The following is a 17,006-nucleotide window of genomic DNA, read 5'->3' as shown; positions in this document are numbered from 1 at the left end:
AGTGATTTCTAGAAATCACAACAGAAGTAAAAACTGTCACAGAAGGATAATGCAGGAAGACAGTGTTTTGTATTCCTATCAGAAAGAGAACTTTCAAAAATAAGTCTTGAGTAGATAAGGAAAAATGAGCTAGTAATACTGTAGAGGAAGAGGAAGTTAACCTTCAAAACTTCTTATGCTTTATGTTGTCTAGCTTTCATACTCATACCCCCACCAAAAAAATCTTTATCCTCTGCAAGTCAACCAGAGCGTTCTTTGCTAACACAACTAACAGACATCAAAGGTATCAAAAGCAGAACAGACTGTGACAATAGAGACAAGATCCCTACTGAAGGAGAGTGCTTGTGGTTGACCGTATTATTTCTTAAGTAGCATAATATTTAATGAAAAATGCTGCAAAGAGAAGCTGATGTTGTTCTGCTAAAGCTTTTAAAAGAACAATATCAACATCAACTAAACGGTAAGCATCACTAACCACAGTGAAGACACTTTGAAAAGCAGGGGGGGAAACGCTCATAGAGTATATAGTGAGTGGGACCTCGGGATTCTACCTCATACTAAGAGGGTAAGAGGAAGCAGATTTCAAGTTTAAGAGCTTGTTTCTCAGTCACTGTAGACTGACAAAATTAAGTGTTTTTAATTGAAGGAACAGCAGTAGTAGGAAGTGTGGTATGCCTCCTCTTTGTTGAGGAACAAGGTTTTAGATGCTGTCAGTCAGTCAGGAAGGACTACAGAAATTATCAGCAGTACCAGTGCCAAAGTTTAACCTAACTTAACTAGAAATAAAACTTCCAGGAGCACTTTTGAGTTTAGTCTCATCAATATAGCTATTACAGTAAGTGGAGATACTGTCATTTTAACTTTTGCCTTCCACATTTATATGCCATAATGAATGTTCTTTTTGGCAGCTTTTTGGCACTGTTAGAGCTTGGAGAAAAGATTACAAGTTTCGGCTAGCTTAGCTTTGTCTCTAGTACCCTGGAAAAATTTGTATTTAAATCGCTTAATAAGCTAGAAGAAAGAGGGCACTGAGCAGCAGACAAACTGTTCTTACTGGTACAAGTTACTTAAGTGGATAGTATTGAGTAATTCTTTGTTCATTTCCCCACGTCAAGGAACATGATGCTTCGCGTTCTTGTCAAAGTATATAGATGACTACTATAAAGGTAGTATAGGTAGGATAAAGGTGAAAAAGCTAGCTAGCTGCAATATAAAAAACAGTTGTAAAATCTGGACACAACTGAAAGAATGAAAAAGCATATCTCTACTACCTCTCCTTAAATAAGAGTATTATTATTGATAATACTGATATCAGTGATAGATATAATAATATCTATAATAGATAGTGTTGTTATTGGTACTACTGATCACAAATACCTAGTGATTCAAGATCTATACAAAGTATTTCAGAAACGCAGATTACACACACAGCCTATTGTGAATGACAACAGGTACCTCCGACCCACTTATCTCATTACCTCCCCTGCTGCTGTGGTTGAAGAATATCCAGTAGAAGCTGCTTCACTTCACTAGGGGACATCTGGTATAAGTCCTTGGCTGGCATATCCCCAGCACGGATTTTTAGTTCATGCTTCATAGCATGGATAATCCATCTGAAGGAGGAGGAGGAAAACATTCATTAGTTAAAAACAAAGTCTCCTAAGATGAAGAAAACGGCCTAATAAAATACCTCTTGAGAATTTCAGATGATCCTGCTTGCATTATCTGGCTGCTAGGAGATGTATGAAGTATCAAACAAATACTCTATTTTTCTTTCTGTGTTGTGGAGTATACTCAGATTTGACATTTGTGTGCATTATAATATAAACTGAAAGTAATAGTGTGTCGATTTTAAGAAATGGGCTGTGAAACACGCTGTTCAAAGGGAAGATATATTTGAGCACATATTCCCCTATATCTCACACATTCACTATGACATTCACCTGCCTTTTGATGTTAAAATTCCTATTTAAAATTACGCTCTGATAGCATATGTATTTTGCTGATGAGTTTAAAAACTACAAAAATTAAATGACTTTTTACATTTTAAGACTTTAGGGTTTATTTATAGTTTTAGCCTTTGAAAATCCTTTCTGCAGTTTATCACTTTTTTCTTTCATTTGCTATTCCATTTTGAAAGGATTTGATTAAAAAATTATGGAAACAGTGAAGACCTCTACAGTATTCAGCCTTAGGTATTAGAGAGGCGAAACTTTGCAAATTATTGAAGGAAAACTTCTGTACATGATAGAGAAACAGTGAGGGCTTTAGCCTTTAATAGAACATCAAAAATGAAATAATATTAATATGAAATAGACACATCTGTATAAGAAGGATAAGAAGCAGGATAAGAGAATGAGCTCCGTGTTCAGTTATGAGCTCTACTGCCTCAGTCCAAGTAGGTATTATGGTCAAAATGGAAAAGAAACTTAACTAATTTCATCTTCAAACTGTCCATCATACTACACCTGATCGTATTGTTTGACATATGTCAAAGAGCCTTAATCCATTTATGAAAGAGAAAATGCAAGCCATGTAAAAACAGTTATAAAGCATTCCTAAGAGATTCACCTTATCACCAGTATAGCCAGATTCCACAGGTATTTGATTATTTAGCCTACAAGGTAAAAATTTGTTTGTTTATGTACGTCAAGTCACAGTTTTTAGTTCTGAAGGATTCTTAGTAACTTCCGACTTCTGCAGTGTCAGGCAGACTGATTTGCTGTACGTTTGAGACTTCTAGGACCATTCAATGAAAGATGCAAGATATAGCAAACTACTAGGTAACACAGGAATATCACACTATATAAAGTACGTTACCTTTTATTTATTTTACTGTGTGAACCAAGGGCCTTGGTTCCTTTTACCAAGATTAACAAACAAAAAACTGGTTTGGCAGTAAGTTCATTTTTCATTAACGATTCAACCGCATCTGTGTGCAAGTCATTCACTAGTATTTTCTGTCTGCAGTGGCTTATATGAGATAACATAGCAAAGTGAAAAGTGGACCTCCTACTGAACTCTGACAGATAAGAGAGGCAGGTAGAAGCCAGTTGATTGTAGGTTTTTAAAGTAATAGGTCTGTCAGGACCTTGATCTATTTCAACATGAAAGCCTGGAAAAATAAATCAATAACAAGACACTACATCAAATCATTATCTGGAATTCTGTTTCTGTGAGAAGGTTAATTTTGCTCACTGGAATGGGTGATAATACTGAAATAAAGGAAACACTCTCTACAATTAGCTACAGAAGAATAAAAGAAAAGCTGAAAAAAAGAAAATAGTTACAGAGAATCAGGAAGGGGGAGAGGGAGGAGTAATGTAGGTTTATAGAGGCTACAGAAGGAATCGTTAAATGGTAAAGGATAGATATACCTGCAGTTACATGTAGTAAATACAGGTGATGCAAGATGTTGTTGTTATTGTTTTTAGAATGACCTGAATATATTGCTAAAGTGGAAGCATCAATACTAGGTGCTAGGAAAAAGACTGCAGATATCTATCTATCTTCAGTGCCAAAATGCCGCATTTTCCCTATCAAAAAAAGTCACAAGTCACAAGTCTATAAAGTTCAGTCAGTAGCACTCACCTCTTCAAAAAAAATGCTCGTTCAAAAACATGCCTCTTCCTAAATGTGACAGAATAATTACTGTAGATAACAGCGTAGCTGCAGATATCATGGAAGATGATAACATTCAAACAGAGATTACTGCCAGGTTGCAAGTGTTGTGTATGATGTCCTATAATATTGTCTAAGAAAACTATTCAGTTTTGTTTGTTTTAAGAGCAAAAAGACATTTTTAGTAAGAGCAACTTACAGGACATATCGGGTCTTAAGCACCATGGTAAATAAGTATTTTTGTGTAGAGAACTGCTCTTGAATAACGTCCTCACCAGATACCAGATATTCAGAGTCATTAAATATCAGAAATGTATATTGGTGCCTCAAGGTATTTTTCTGAAAGTTTTAATGGCACATAGATTTCAACTGCAGGAAGCTTTTGTTAGCTGAAATGCCCATCACAGACAACACTGTAAAAACAAGCTAACTGCAAGGCAGCCTGTTGTACTGAAACACTGAAAACAAGTAGTTTAAGTACCTTGAAACCCTGCTTCCAAGAGATTTGTTGCTCTTTTTTCACAGACTTTAAACACTGAATTAGACACAGCTACTTCATGAGCTTACCATTACTAGAAACTAGAGAACAGAACTAGTAGTGCATCTTGACTTGCAGGATTGTGTGGTTTCAAAGGGAAGTCAAATTCATGGTGCCTCTTTCCTAGATTATCACACATTTATGCAGTCTCTCTTGTTTACCCACTTGCCCAAAAACTGCATTACATAGATGCCTGCTCAGGGGAACAAAGAGCTTTTAAAGGCTCAGCCCAAGAGCCTTAATCCTAAGCTGCATTTTCCCTTCTTCCCCAAGTCCTGAAAGTCTCAGACAGTAAGAGCACTCGCTATTCTCTACCTCTTGTTTCATCTCTCCGTGCCTGTACAGTACATCCCTAGCCTTCAGCCATGTCCCTCCCTCTTAACGTGCCTGCTAGGTGGGCAGGCTGCAGCACACCCTGCATGCACCTAGAGGGCAGCATAAAGAAGAAGGAAGCAGTGTTTGAGCTGGTGTGATCCATTATTGTTCTAGGACTGTATGTCTGCACCACGCTGACCAGCAATGAAATCCATGCTGTTTACCAGCCCTAGGCACGCACTGAACATCTGTACTTACTAAGCGATGAAAAGTAGATTTTTGTAGAGATTGTCTTATGCACATACACAGAGAGCAAACTGCCAGAGGACACTGCATCCACTTTGCAAACGGGAAACTGCAGGTGGCACCTCAATATGCAGCTATCTGTTGCCAGGAGGGAACTGGAGTCTGGACAAGAAGTAATGTGCTCTTGTGTATACTTCATTGCTCCAGGTCTGAGGCCAACTTTCATCTAAAAGAGAACCCCTCCAACTCATTACATCACTGATGGAGACTCACTCGTTGTGGCTATTGCAGAGCTACACGCGTTCTCCCGTGAGCCAGCTGGTCGTTGCCTCCTTGGCCGCTAGGTGAGCCAGGCAGAACATTCTGCCTGTTGGCTGCTGGCAGGTCGAGCTGACCAGGGGCTGCATGGTTGCACCAGCCCACTTGCTGTAGAAAAGACATCTGGTGAGACCCCACTACAGTGTTTCTATTTTTGAAGCCCTAACATGATAGGGATCGAACTTTGAAAAAAATACTACAGTTTCCTGCATTTGCTGTAAGGAAGCTTCCAAAAGGGTATTGTTAGGACTGCCCTTCCTCCACTTTTCGCTGTTGATTGGCAAGTTTGAGGTTAGTTGTGTACCCAGTTTTGGCACAACAATTTTAAGCGTGCTTACTAGAAATACAAAAAAATAGACAAATTTTGTTGAATGATCTTATATGAACCATTATTGCAATGGGGCAAAAATCTCAGTTGACGGACGTACATGCTGTTGCAATACAAGTAATAAGAACAACAATAGATCCTTCACTGACCCAATCCGTATCTTCAGCATGCCACTGAAAAGTTCAGGTGAATTTGAGATGATCCAGCCAATATGTATGACAAGTTCCTGCTGAACTACAGCTTCTCTTTCATCTTGTAAATTACACTTTTCATAGATGATGTTCTTAATCACTGCTGGGGATAAGGGATTTGAAATAACTTCTTCTTCTTGGCCAAAAGCTCCAAGTGTCACCTGCAGTATTTTGGAAACAATTCAGAAGATTTGGACAGCAACAAAGCCACAACGGAAATAATTCAGAAATTATACTTAATGAACTCTACTCTTGCTAAAATTTCACAATGCAAAAATAATCTGGTTTCAATGACTGATGACTGTTAATACTGTTAGTTGGATGCTATTAAAACAACAAAGCTCACTAAAGATAACAGTAAATTTGGAAAAATATTTTTCCAAATAAAAATAACTGTACAAGATTACTGCTTTGATTTTAATGCTCTCTCATTTCTGAGATTTCAGCAGTGCAGCTAAGTTAAAATTCAGAAGTAAGTTCATATTTTTGTCTTCTTATTTCTATTAGCATCCCAGAAGTTAGAACCTCCATTTTAAGAGCACAGAATGGATTTCTGGTACTGGATTGATTAAGTACAAAAAAAGAAATCTTAACAAAGATTCTAATCTGCTTTTAGTCTACTGTCAGTGAAACACAGCAACATGAATTCTTCCTCTCTAATAAAGATCTTATGGAGATATAAAGGAATTGATGAAAGCAAGTTAGATTAAAAACTTGAAAACGAGCACCAGCAATCACGCTGCATGCACATGCAGCTTCCTCTATAGCTATGTAGCGCCAGAAGCACACACCCAGAGATAAGTCTGGAGTGAGGTAAGGACAAATCTATCATAACAGCATTGCATATAAATATACAGATATACATGCTTTACTATAAAAATACATAATAATCAACTACTGTTGCTTGGAAACAGCTCTTCATGAACTTATTTAATAATTAAATTTATTGTGCTGGGAGAACAAAAAAAAGTTGCTTAGGAAAGGAAGAAACACTGATGATTAAACTTCAGGGCAGAAAGCTAGAATTCTGAAAGACTTTTTTTGCTCAGCTGGTTATTCCTTGTGAAAAATCAACTGGCACCCATCTGTCTTATTACAGAGAGAGTGGCTGTATGTTCATTCACTGATCTTTAAAAGATAACTTTACTACTTGAATCCATTTCCTTTCTTAAAATAAAAGGAAATACATAATATAAAATCTAAGGAGTTGTGTAAAACATGTCTTTTCCCCTTCTTACCCAGTTTGTTTGCTGAACTGTCTGCTCAATATTGCTCTTTGTCGTTAAAGTAAATTAATTAGCACTCAGCATATGTAAGTACTACTTATAGTATCTTTATTTCCTCTGGATTTTTCTTCCTCAATAAGGATTTCTAAGCTATTTTCTACTTCTAAAAGCATCATCATAGAGGCCTTCAAAATGAAAGAGCCCATTAATTTATTTTCTCTGTTATCATTCCTTAATACATTTCTGAAAAGGAAAGACTTACCTGCTTGCCCTGAACTAAAACATTAGTAATAGATGGTGCAAGGCTGTCCACTAGTTTACCTAAAAGACTTGCTGCGAAGCGCACAACAGACCTGAGGGCAGAAAACAGAGCAGTCCCACTACATATCAAAAGCTAGTTTAATGAATTCATATATCATTTTGAACCACATTGATCCCCGAATTAACTTGATAACGTATATGTTACTTATAGCGTGGACTTCAGATCAGATTTTATGTAATCTCCGGATTTTCATTAGTCTCTAGTCCAAATATAGATTAATAGATTAGAAATAAATTTAGTTAGAACTCATTAAACTACAAACTTCATAAAAAAAAGCTTCTTGTTCTCCTCTCTGGCATCACCTTGAGAACAGACAGGTCAAAGATGTCAGCTGCTGTTTTGTAACATTTCATCGTTTTGCAAGATACCCTCGGTACTTTTTAAGGCTACTTTTAAAAGTTAGAAAGAAGAAATAAAACACCACCAGGGCTTTGTTTTGTTTTTTCCTTGTCAAGGTAATAATTCACATGTATAGGATGAAAAGGAGAGAATCAGATAAACTGCTAGTTTTAAAAGCAGCTGTAACTTTCAGAAACGGCTGGACAGATGAAGAAATGGTAGCACTTTATTATTAAAAATATTTATATTTTAATTTCCTGACCAAATAGGAACTCAGTAGGCCTGTATCTAAGCTTTTCTAACATGGGCTTTGTAGCTGCAAAAAATCATCAACGGCGCTAATGAACAAGTTGTAATATTTTATAATATTAGTACAAAATTTATCAACCAATTGATGTTGATTACTGTGAAAACTGCTGTGCACTTTTTAAGATCAAGAGCAAAGCATTTCAAAAATGCATTAGCCGATACCATAATGCAAATAAGCCAAAAAAAAAAAAAAAAATCTCACGGAGCTCCATTTCAGACCTCTGGGCACTTTACCTGTTTCCCATGTACCAGTATGGTAGTAATATGTGTGGCTATAGAAGAAGAAAATTTCTGTACAAATGCAGCACTGTAGCGCAACACCAACCTATGTGTGTCACATGGCAATCATGGAAGAGAAATGAAAAACAGTTTACATATTTTGTTTCTAAAAATGCTTTTGGTTTTTATGCATTAAAAATGTCATCAAGGAAAGCATCTACCATATTGGCAAAGGCCCATTTAACTGTATGAACAGACTAAAATGAAAAATGAAAAACAGTTGGTAAATTTACAAACTCATCTGTTAGTAGTGCTTACAGAGCAAGAAAACAGAATTCAGAACAGGTTCACATCATTTCTTTGATAATAAGAAATGAAATTTCTCCTGAATTTCAGGGCAAAGAGATTAATAAACAATATGTAAATACCAGCCTACTTGCTGAAGCCTTTTGAAATTATTGTGACATAGTCAGAGTCAAACCAAATTATTTCAAGGGCAATAAGCAACTAATTGTGTAAGTCCATCAACGTAGTTTGTATCTGATCACCAGCCTTACTACATAAAGTTATTGATGTTATTTTACCATGACCTGCAAGAAAAAATATTTTTTCTTATTTTTTCCTCATTATTTCAATTTAACTAGAACTGTACTTCTGCAGTAGCACTCAGTACTACAAAACTAGCCTATTACTCTTTTATATTCAAAAAGATAATACTAAGAAAATATTTTTTTATTTTTTTAAAGCACTATGGACTAGATATTCAGCTGCAGTAAAACAAGACAATTTTGTCAGTAAAGCTATCCTCCCCCCCCCCCCCCCCCATTTAATACATAAGGATCTGGCTTTACTCTCTATAAACACACAGGATTAAAAAAAATACTTAGTGTAAAACAAAAGGAACACGATGAGAACTGTATACAAACCACAGTTTTTTGCTGCCAGCTCGTCTGTAGATTCTTTCAATATGCTCAGCAACAGTACCTAAACATGTTAAAAAAAAAAAAAGGCACAAAAAGATGCACAAATTTTCATTTAATAGTAATAAGGTAAATTTGATCAGATCAGTTAATTCTGAATCAGCTTTAGTAAAGCACTTACATACCATGTTTAACATCTAAAATTTAGATGCAATCAAGTCCCCTATCATCCAGCTGTGTGTTGTTATACCAGAAGCCAATCCAGATTACAGCTACATTTGCTGCTTATGCTGTAAAGAGACTTAACATATCAACTATTATTGTGATAAAATGGGAAAATTAATCTATGCACAGATTTGGCCTATAAGGTGCATCTCATTACCCTCATCAAACTGCACTTTTTTTTTTTTTTTTTTTTAAATATGGGTCGTAAATAATTCTGCTGTCTTGCATCTGTTGAGCTAAAATCCACAGGAAGCAACAGGATAGTCTTGGGCTTGACAATGTAGTTCACTGAAGTGATGTTGTATCTGGGCAAAGTTTTTAATAGCTGACATCCAAGACATATCTGGTTTTCAACTTTACACATGAGTATTATATGAATATTAATCTGATTACCTGATAATCACATGAGACATTAGGCATTCAATTTACAGAAAGTTGAGAGACTAATAAAGAGGAGATCTTTCACGGCCTTGCAGTTCTGCTCTGAATAACCACCACAGGGTGCCCACAAAAGATAACCAAGTTACTCTGTGACCTAGCTTTGATCCTGAGGTGCATTAGTGCACTACTCCAGCTAGGAGTATCATCACTGCTGCAAAATACAGGGAATATTTGACAGATACATTATTATATATACTACAGCATTATACTATTGATTTACTGTTCCCCCCCTCACCCCCCACCAAAATCTAATCTGTCAGATCTGTTACAGCACAGCTAACTGGTACAGCTGCATTAGCTGTACTGGTACAGCTGTGCATGACATTGCATTAGTCAGAACAACAGATAATCCTCCCTTGTCCCCGCCACAGGTGATGGTGGTGCATCAACCTAACATGATGATATCTATTCAATTGTGCAGGGATCAAGTAGGGTCTAGTATATTGAAAGTAAAAACGGTGATAAACATTTTATTATTTAGGTCTGAGTTAGCATCTAGATTTAAATTCCCAGGTGGAAAGGCAGTGTTTTTCATACTAGTCACTTACTGCTGAACTCCATCTACGATATCAGTAGTGAAAGTTGACTCACAAAATCATAGCCTAAGGATATGCAGCCTTGTGCGTATCAGCTGCAACTACCAAGGTCCTTCAGCTTTTCTTTTTAGGTTTATTTTTTATTGACTGTGTGATTAGTTAATGTCAGTTTCAATAATCTCCAGTCATAGGAAGACAGGAACTTTAGGCAGTGACTCAGACTGTTTAATGCAAGGTGCATATTAAAAAGGTTATCACCCCCTACTGTTTCATCTTGGATAGCACAAAAAGACCTTTGTACATGTTAACCCTAAAGAGTCAGAGGCACAACAGGACTTCTTCAGCCTAAAAGTTGTCAAGTGGGTTTTCTGTTCATCATCACAATATAATGGTCAAAAGTGGCTGTATGCTGGTTGCTTAGGCAGTGCAGGAGGTTTGCTTCAAGTTGTTTCCAGAGCAAGGAAGGACACAATGCTTTGCTGAAATACAGTGAGGTTTGCTCCACTTTGCATTGTCTTCCGAGACCTTTTTAATGTAGCATCACTGATATAATGTCTGTTTATGTCAACATGACAACTCTTCACCACAATTACCAGCTGTCCCCTATCAAAATTATGAAGTAGGGACCTATAACATGAAGTGGTATGTTGCACTGCTTCAGAAATAACCAAGAGAAGAAATATTATTTGATCTTAACATTCCTCTCTTTCTGGGGAATATTTATAAGTACAAAGGCATCTAAAAAAACAACAGTCTTTGGAAAAAAAAATAAAATTTGCAGCACATAAGCAACAAGCCTGGCAGGATATTCTGGATAATCTCACATAAGAAGTTTAAAACCTACATGCTATTAGAGCTATAATATGAAATTAAAGGAAGATAAACTTTACAGATAATGTTGATATAACATCAGATTACATAAAATTAAGAAATAATCAGTATAAAGCTTCATACATTTTAGACTGTTCCAGACATACAAACTGCTCTTCAATTTCAGTTTAATGTACAAGGTCATGTGCATTTTTTCATATGTGTGTGTTCAGAATTACAACTAGGCACAGAAACTGCATACAAACAATCTAAAAGAGTACATACATTTAGCAGCTCATTCCTCTCCACTCTATGAAAGTGCATATCCCATTTAAAGTAGAAATGGCTTTAATGGTGAAGAAAATAGCGGCACAACTGCTTGCATGCATAGCCATTATTCATGTTCATTAGAACTACACAGACAGCTGCTTCCTGAAATATTCAGAACAGTCAAATGAAAGCAGCTCTTACCTTCCTTGGTGATAAAATACGGTCCCTCCCTTTTGAGCAATATATTCAAGAGTAACGCTTGACTTGGTAGGCAACTGCAATCCTAAGAACACAAAATCCAAAACCCCAACCTTCAGATTTTCAATGAAGCAAAGACAGCAGAGCTATTACAAATTTCAAATGAAACCAGAGGGCCTTTTTTTTAAAAAAAAAAAAAAAAAAGATAATTCTATAGATTTCATTTTTAAGGGGAAAGGTTCCTTCATCGCAGCTATTCATCTTCATTGCAACACTGTGTGTCCCCTATCCTTTTCACTCCTATCCTATAGGCTACTCTACGTTCATACTGGGCTGTAATAATTTGGCCTCAAACATATTTCCTGGTTTTCTGTTCTTGCCTTGTGTCATTTATAGCACAAATGCTTACGATGGCGTAGCGAACCACGTAGAATAGTTTGTGTGTTCCCACTGAACTAGGATACTTGAAACAGTCAGTGGTAGTTTTCTTCTAGATGTAGAAAAAATACCAGGTTGGAATTCTCCCTCAGTATCATTAAAAAATTTACCATAATGAATACCTACTGCTGAAGGAGCTTTTTTCTTGAATTTAGTCTAGAAATAAAATATTTATTCATATGATGCAAAACAAATTGCTGCCCATTTAGACTGTCATGTTTTACCAGAGGAAGATTTGGATAGCTGGGAAAAACAGAAGCCAATAGTTAAGAGCATGAAAGATCAGTTCTATGATGTTGAGTTAAAGGACTATAAAGAGGAGGATTCCCTGGGGATGAAGAGGAATATCAGACATTATATGTTATTAGTTTTATTTAAAAGGACTCTAGACACAGGAAGACCATTGACATTAAGCCATGACATTAAGCCATGTTGATCTCAGTAGGCTGCTGTGAAGAATACCAGCACATTGTTTATCATCTCATGAGCACTAAATTACACTTTTTTTTTTTTAAATCAAGTTTTCTTACATCCAGTTTCTGCAGAATCTCGTATGTTGACTTGTTTTTCCAGTCATTAATATTTACATCTGGTTGCTGCTCAAGTTCAGAAACATTTGGAGTACTAGACTGTCTCTTGACTTTTGAATGTTTTGGAAGATCCAACTCCTCCAAACTCTTAAATACAGGAGTCCTGAAAAATAAGTATTTCGTTTTTTCACAGTTCAGAAAACATTATAATTATCAAATAGTTCATCATTGTTATTTACACATAGCCTTACTCTTCTGTTTCAGTGAGTCTGAGGAAGTCAAGTTGTTCAACAACTGCTCCAGATATTAAGGTCTGAAATTAAAAATTAACAATTAACAATTAAAATTTTTTTAAAAAAAACCTATTGATTTATATAAGTTTATAGGTTTTTGTTGTTGGGTTTTTTCTTTTTTTTTGTTTGTTTGTTTGTTTTTTACTATGAAAGCCAAATTCTCACTATGTTCTGGTGGTTTCCATTGCGGAAGTCGTGTCTTTATCTACAGTTCCAGGTATCTTTACACTTTCACAATTTTTCTTCCTCTTTCATCATCTGAGATCTGAGATCACGAGATTCACATTCTGCAAAATCTTGCATGATACCTATGCTTTAGACCATAATTCTCATTTTTTTGAGTATCTCTGAGAGGTAGTTCACCTATCAGTCTCAGTGATGTTTCACAAAAAAGACAACAGGGAGTATGACTATCTCTTACTAGGAACAGCAAAGGCATTAGATCACTTAACTACATCTTTACTTAACATTTTTTAACAGTAAGTCTTGACTACAGGCAGCAGATGAAACCTCAGGGAGCTCACAGTACAAATTTAAAGCATCGCAACTAAAAAAAAAAAAAAGTCACCGAGTATTCTATTCCCTCAGTACTGTAACAATGTAGCTTTTAAAATAAGGACACATTATACAGACGGAGGAATTTTTTGCCTAAGTTTGCTCAAATACAAGGTAATAAAGTTATTGCAGTTAAATTGTTTACTTTTTTTTTTTTTTTTTTTTTAAATGCAAGGTGTTGGTGGATGGTAACGGCATTGCCACAGGAAAAGTAAATGCTAAGAGGAGAGGTGCATGGCCAACATACGACTAATGTAAGTACATAAATACTTAAAATGCTACAGGAATATATTTAACCATTATAGTTATGAGTATTTAATTTAGAGATGAGCCAGCTCTTCTACAAATTCATGATTTTCTAGGATAGAAGGAATCATAACTATGTCTTTGCACCTCTCTCTCACAAAGAGGGGTTCTTCAACAGGTGTGAACTAAGATGGAGTAACCAGCACATATAAATATCTAACTTAAACACAGCACCTGACTCACACAGTAATTTTCACATTTTAACGGGGTAACGTTCCTGCTTTAAGATTAATTCAGACAGCAAATATGTTGAAACTAGATCCAATTTCTTTCAAGAAAGAATGTTAATATATTTGAAACACCTTTTTTCCTCAGTGATATTCTAATCAAAATAAATCCCTTAATGCTGACACTGCGGATTTATACTTTGGTGGTAAATTCACAGGACTGCTGAATGCTGAAGAAAAAGCTTCCTCCCTTTTGAAAATCCTCTCTGAAGATTATCAGTTTTAGAAGACTTGAAATAATAAGCCCATGTTTCTTTTGAGATTAAACAAAAAGTGGTAAATGTGTCAGTTATTGACTTGAATTTTATGATACTAAATAAAATATTTAAAACTTACATAAAAAAGTAATGAGAATATATGTACTAATAATAGGAGATATGAACACAACATTCAGAAAAAATAAAAAACACCATACCTGTACTCTATCAACATGAACTTTCACTCCTCCAACAATTCCCTTTCTAAAGGCTGCCAACATATCCAATATTGGATTGAATCTGCTCCCTCTAAAATTTTAAACAGAATTCCATTAATCTTGTTATTAGGTAAAGTCACACTACAAATGATGCTCTTCTCTCTCTCTTTCTCTCGCTTTACCTTATGTTGTCCTCTCGGATAAGTACAACAAACAGTGGGCGACCATGCATTTTCCAGTACTGCTTAATGAACTGCAGTGCGTTCTAAGTAAGAAATGTAAGTTAGATGATAAAAAATGCACAAGTGCAACACATCAGAATACACAGTACCACTGTGTTAAAGTTTTTATCACATATAAAGTTTTTATCTTAAAATAACAGCACGGCTTAAAAAACAAATAGGTTACAAAACCCTTAACAATCAAAGCATTAACAGTTACAGATTTTTTTTGAAGAATATAAGCTGCTTTCAAGCACTGCTTATTGACATATTTGCTGAGAATACTCCTACTATATATACTGATCACAGACTGCCAGGTCTTGAATCATGACCACTAGCATGAAATAACCAGTGCAACTTTCTATGCACTGGAAATAGCTGCTCAAGCACGGGGGATTTAGCAGGTGAGCTTTGCACTGCTGCCTTTCCTAGAGTTGGGGAAGAAGGGCAATTTTTAATATTTGTGGAAAGTTGAATTATATTTCCTCCAGCTAAGGCTTTAACAGATCCCTTAACAAGACCAGTCTCATAGCTTTCCCAACCAAGAACACCTGTTTTCCCAAAGAAACAAGGATGTCTGCTGTGTAACAGCATTCCCAATCACTTTTGAGTAAATTCTTTGTCAGATACAGATACTCACTCATACTGGGCTAGCAGGATATGCATCTTAATATTCTCTCCAGCATAAATTAACTAATTTATTTACATATTAGAAAAATACACACTATACAGCATTCCCTTTTATTATTATATTTTTATCAAACTGCAGTTTATTCTTCTACAGACTATTTTTGTTAGTGTTTCAAATGAAAAGTTAGATGAATACCTTAATGTCATCAATCAACATCATAACATCCTGAGACATGTAGAAATCACTTAGATCAAAAATGATCGAGTAGCAAACTACAGTCTTTCCTAGTATTCGATAAATCTGTTGGGAGATAAAGCTTCCATTAATCTTTTCTTTAAAATATTTGAAGCAATACAGTAGCCTTTTAAAATTAAACTGTTCTACTTATTATTTCTTTGAGAGTTCCAAAAGACTGACCTTCATTCTACTTTAAGTTAGAGCAGTACCCTTCATCATCACATAGCCTCTTCTGGACGCATATTACTGTAATTTGATGCCTAGGACAGGTATGTCATAGCTTAACAGTAAGATGAGCATGTGTATTCTTAACAGGCTTACAAAATACATTACGAGGACTTCAAATTAAGAACTGTACCTAAAATAAAATTATATTTAAATACTATTTAAAATAGTTGTTTAAGTTCAGAGACTAATTCCATAACTATCTGACATATACATTAATAGCTGTAAAATAATAATTTCTTGCAACAACCTTTGATGTTCCGAGGCATCCTATAGGCCGGTCTGGTCTTCCAGATAATCCCAATTTGTCATTGACGCCCAAATGGAAGTAAGCCTGTGAAAAAGAATCATGAAAACTAAGGGAAACCTAAACATACGATCTTCTTACACTCCTGCTGTGTCTCAAATAGGAATCTGTGTGCACTCTGCTTAAATAAGAAAGTGAGATTCATAAAACATGGTCTATCTTTCTATGGCTTTTTTTGTTTAAACATACATCCATATAACAACGTTCAATATAGTGAGAGAACACTAGATTTGGTGCATTTATAGTTGAAGGACTACAATTACTTTAATAAAAATGGGTATACTTAGAGCAAAGAGAAAACAGCTTCTTAACTGAAGCAAGAAACACAAGATGGAAGAAGAGAAGATACAAGTAGACTGCTCCCTGACAGCCGTTCTGTCCCGTGCAACTCACATCACTTCCAGCAGCCCAAATAAGCTGCAGAGGCATGGTGTTTACAGCTCCCCCTCCTTCCTTTTAATAACAACTTTAATAACAACCAGACTTGTTGCTCCTGACAGGGAAAGTACAGTTAACACTAGTTTACATGAAAAGAGCGTAGTCTTCACTGAAGGCTAACCAGCAGCACTGCATCGCATCCTGATGTTATGACTAGTTTACCTGGGTGCAACTTCTGGCTTGCGCACAGCACCACATAAAGTCCTCCCTATCTGCAGCAAGTTTCAAAACTGAACTTCACTCCGTAATAAGAAAATCTATTACTACAGAAAGGCCAATTCAGACCAAATTAACATCTAGAGATTTCTAGATATGTCCTAAATATAACTATACTGGTTACTCTATAATGACATTAAATATTAAAAGCTGCTGTTTCCTGTTTTAGGTGTTACTTTTAGCTTCTTCAAACTATTTTTTCTATTCTTTATAGTTTTTTTAAACCTTCAATTTTTTAAAACTTTTAAAACTATTATTTGCATATACTGTCTGGCCAATTTTGCTTTCTGTAACGCTTTTACTATGGGGGTATAAAAGTAAAACAAATAGAACAAAAATCTTTAAATATTTCCTCTAATTTTAATAAAGACATGCAAAATTAATGCACTAACACCACAAGCAAAAGGGAGTACGTCACTTTTCATTGCTTAATTTTTACGTTTCTGAGTTATATCATGTATGCCCACTATTGCTTCAATCAATTGTGCAAGATTTGTATATTAAGAAACGGTCTTCATTTATTACAGTGTATCAGAATAAAACTATACAATGGAAATTCACAACTCCCTACCAAGGCTGACAGATACCACCAGCT

The 17,006-nt window shown here is 35.6% G+C and overlaps 1 protein-coding gene and 1 long non-coding RNA gene across 12 annotated transcripts in view; one reads left to right on the top strand and one right to left on the bottom strand.

Moving 5' to 3' along the window:
• LOC104146339 (uncharacterized) overlaps positions 1-14,059 on the top strand; it is a 62,825-nt gene extending 48,766 nt beyond the window's left edge. For 3 of the 4 annotated variants that reach the window (XR_011143276.1, XR_011143275.1, XR_011143278.1), the window contains 2 exons: positions 13,364-13,442; positions 13,880-14,059. This is a non-coding gene — a long non-coding RNA (uncharacterized lncRNA). Of the gene's footprint in view, positions 1-13,363; positions 13,443-13,809 lie in introns of all 4 variants that reach the window. The other variant, XR_011143277.1, reaches the window with a different exon arrangement.
• The window catches only part of PHKB (phosphorylase kinase regulatory subunit beta), a 102,707-nt gene that overhangs the window by 8,445 nt on the left and 77,256 nt on the right, over positions 1-17,006 (bottom strand). For all 8 annotated transcript variants that reach the window (XR_011143274.1, XM_068955966.1, XM_068955970.1 and 5 more), the window contains 11 exons: positions 15,701-15,784; positions 15,184-15,288; positions 14,319-14,401; positions 14,137-14,227; positions 12,592-12,653; positions 12,341-12,503; positions 11,376-11,457; positions 8,899-8,956; positions 7,046-7,136; positions 5,516-5,718; positions 1,479-1,613 (listed from right to left, as the gene is read on the bottom strand). Coding sequence is in view for 7 of the 8 variants with exons in the window: in XM_068955966.1 (XP_068812067.1) it covers positions 1,479-1,613; positions 5,516-5,718; positions 7,046-7,136; positions 8,899-8,956; positions 11,376-11,457; positions 12,341-12,503; positions 12,592-12,653; positions 14,137-14,227; positions 14,319-14,401; positions 15,184-15,288; positions 15,701-15,784 (1,157 nt within the window). In the remaining variant the exon portion in view is untranslated. The remainder of the gene's footprint in view (positions 1-1,478; positions 1,614-5,515; positions 5,719-7,045; positions 7,137-8,898; positions 8,957-11,375; positions 11,458-12,340; positions 12,504-12,591; positions 12,654-14,136; positions 14,228-14,318; positions 14,402-15,183; positions 15,289-15,700; positions 15,785-17,006) is intronic.

Source organism: Struthio camelus, chromosome 10 (assembly GCF_040807025.1).
Source record: "Struthio camelus isolate bStrCam1 chromosome 10, bStrCam1.hap1, whole genome shotgun sequence".
Lineage (NCBI taxonomy): Eukaryota > Metazoa > Chordata > Aves > Struthioniformes > Struthionidae > Struthio > Struthio camelus.
This window is presented reverse-complemented; position numbering and strand designations above follow the sequence as displayed.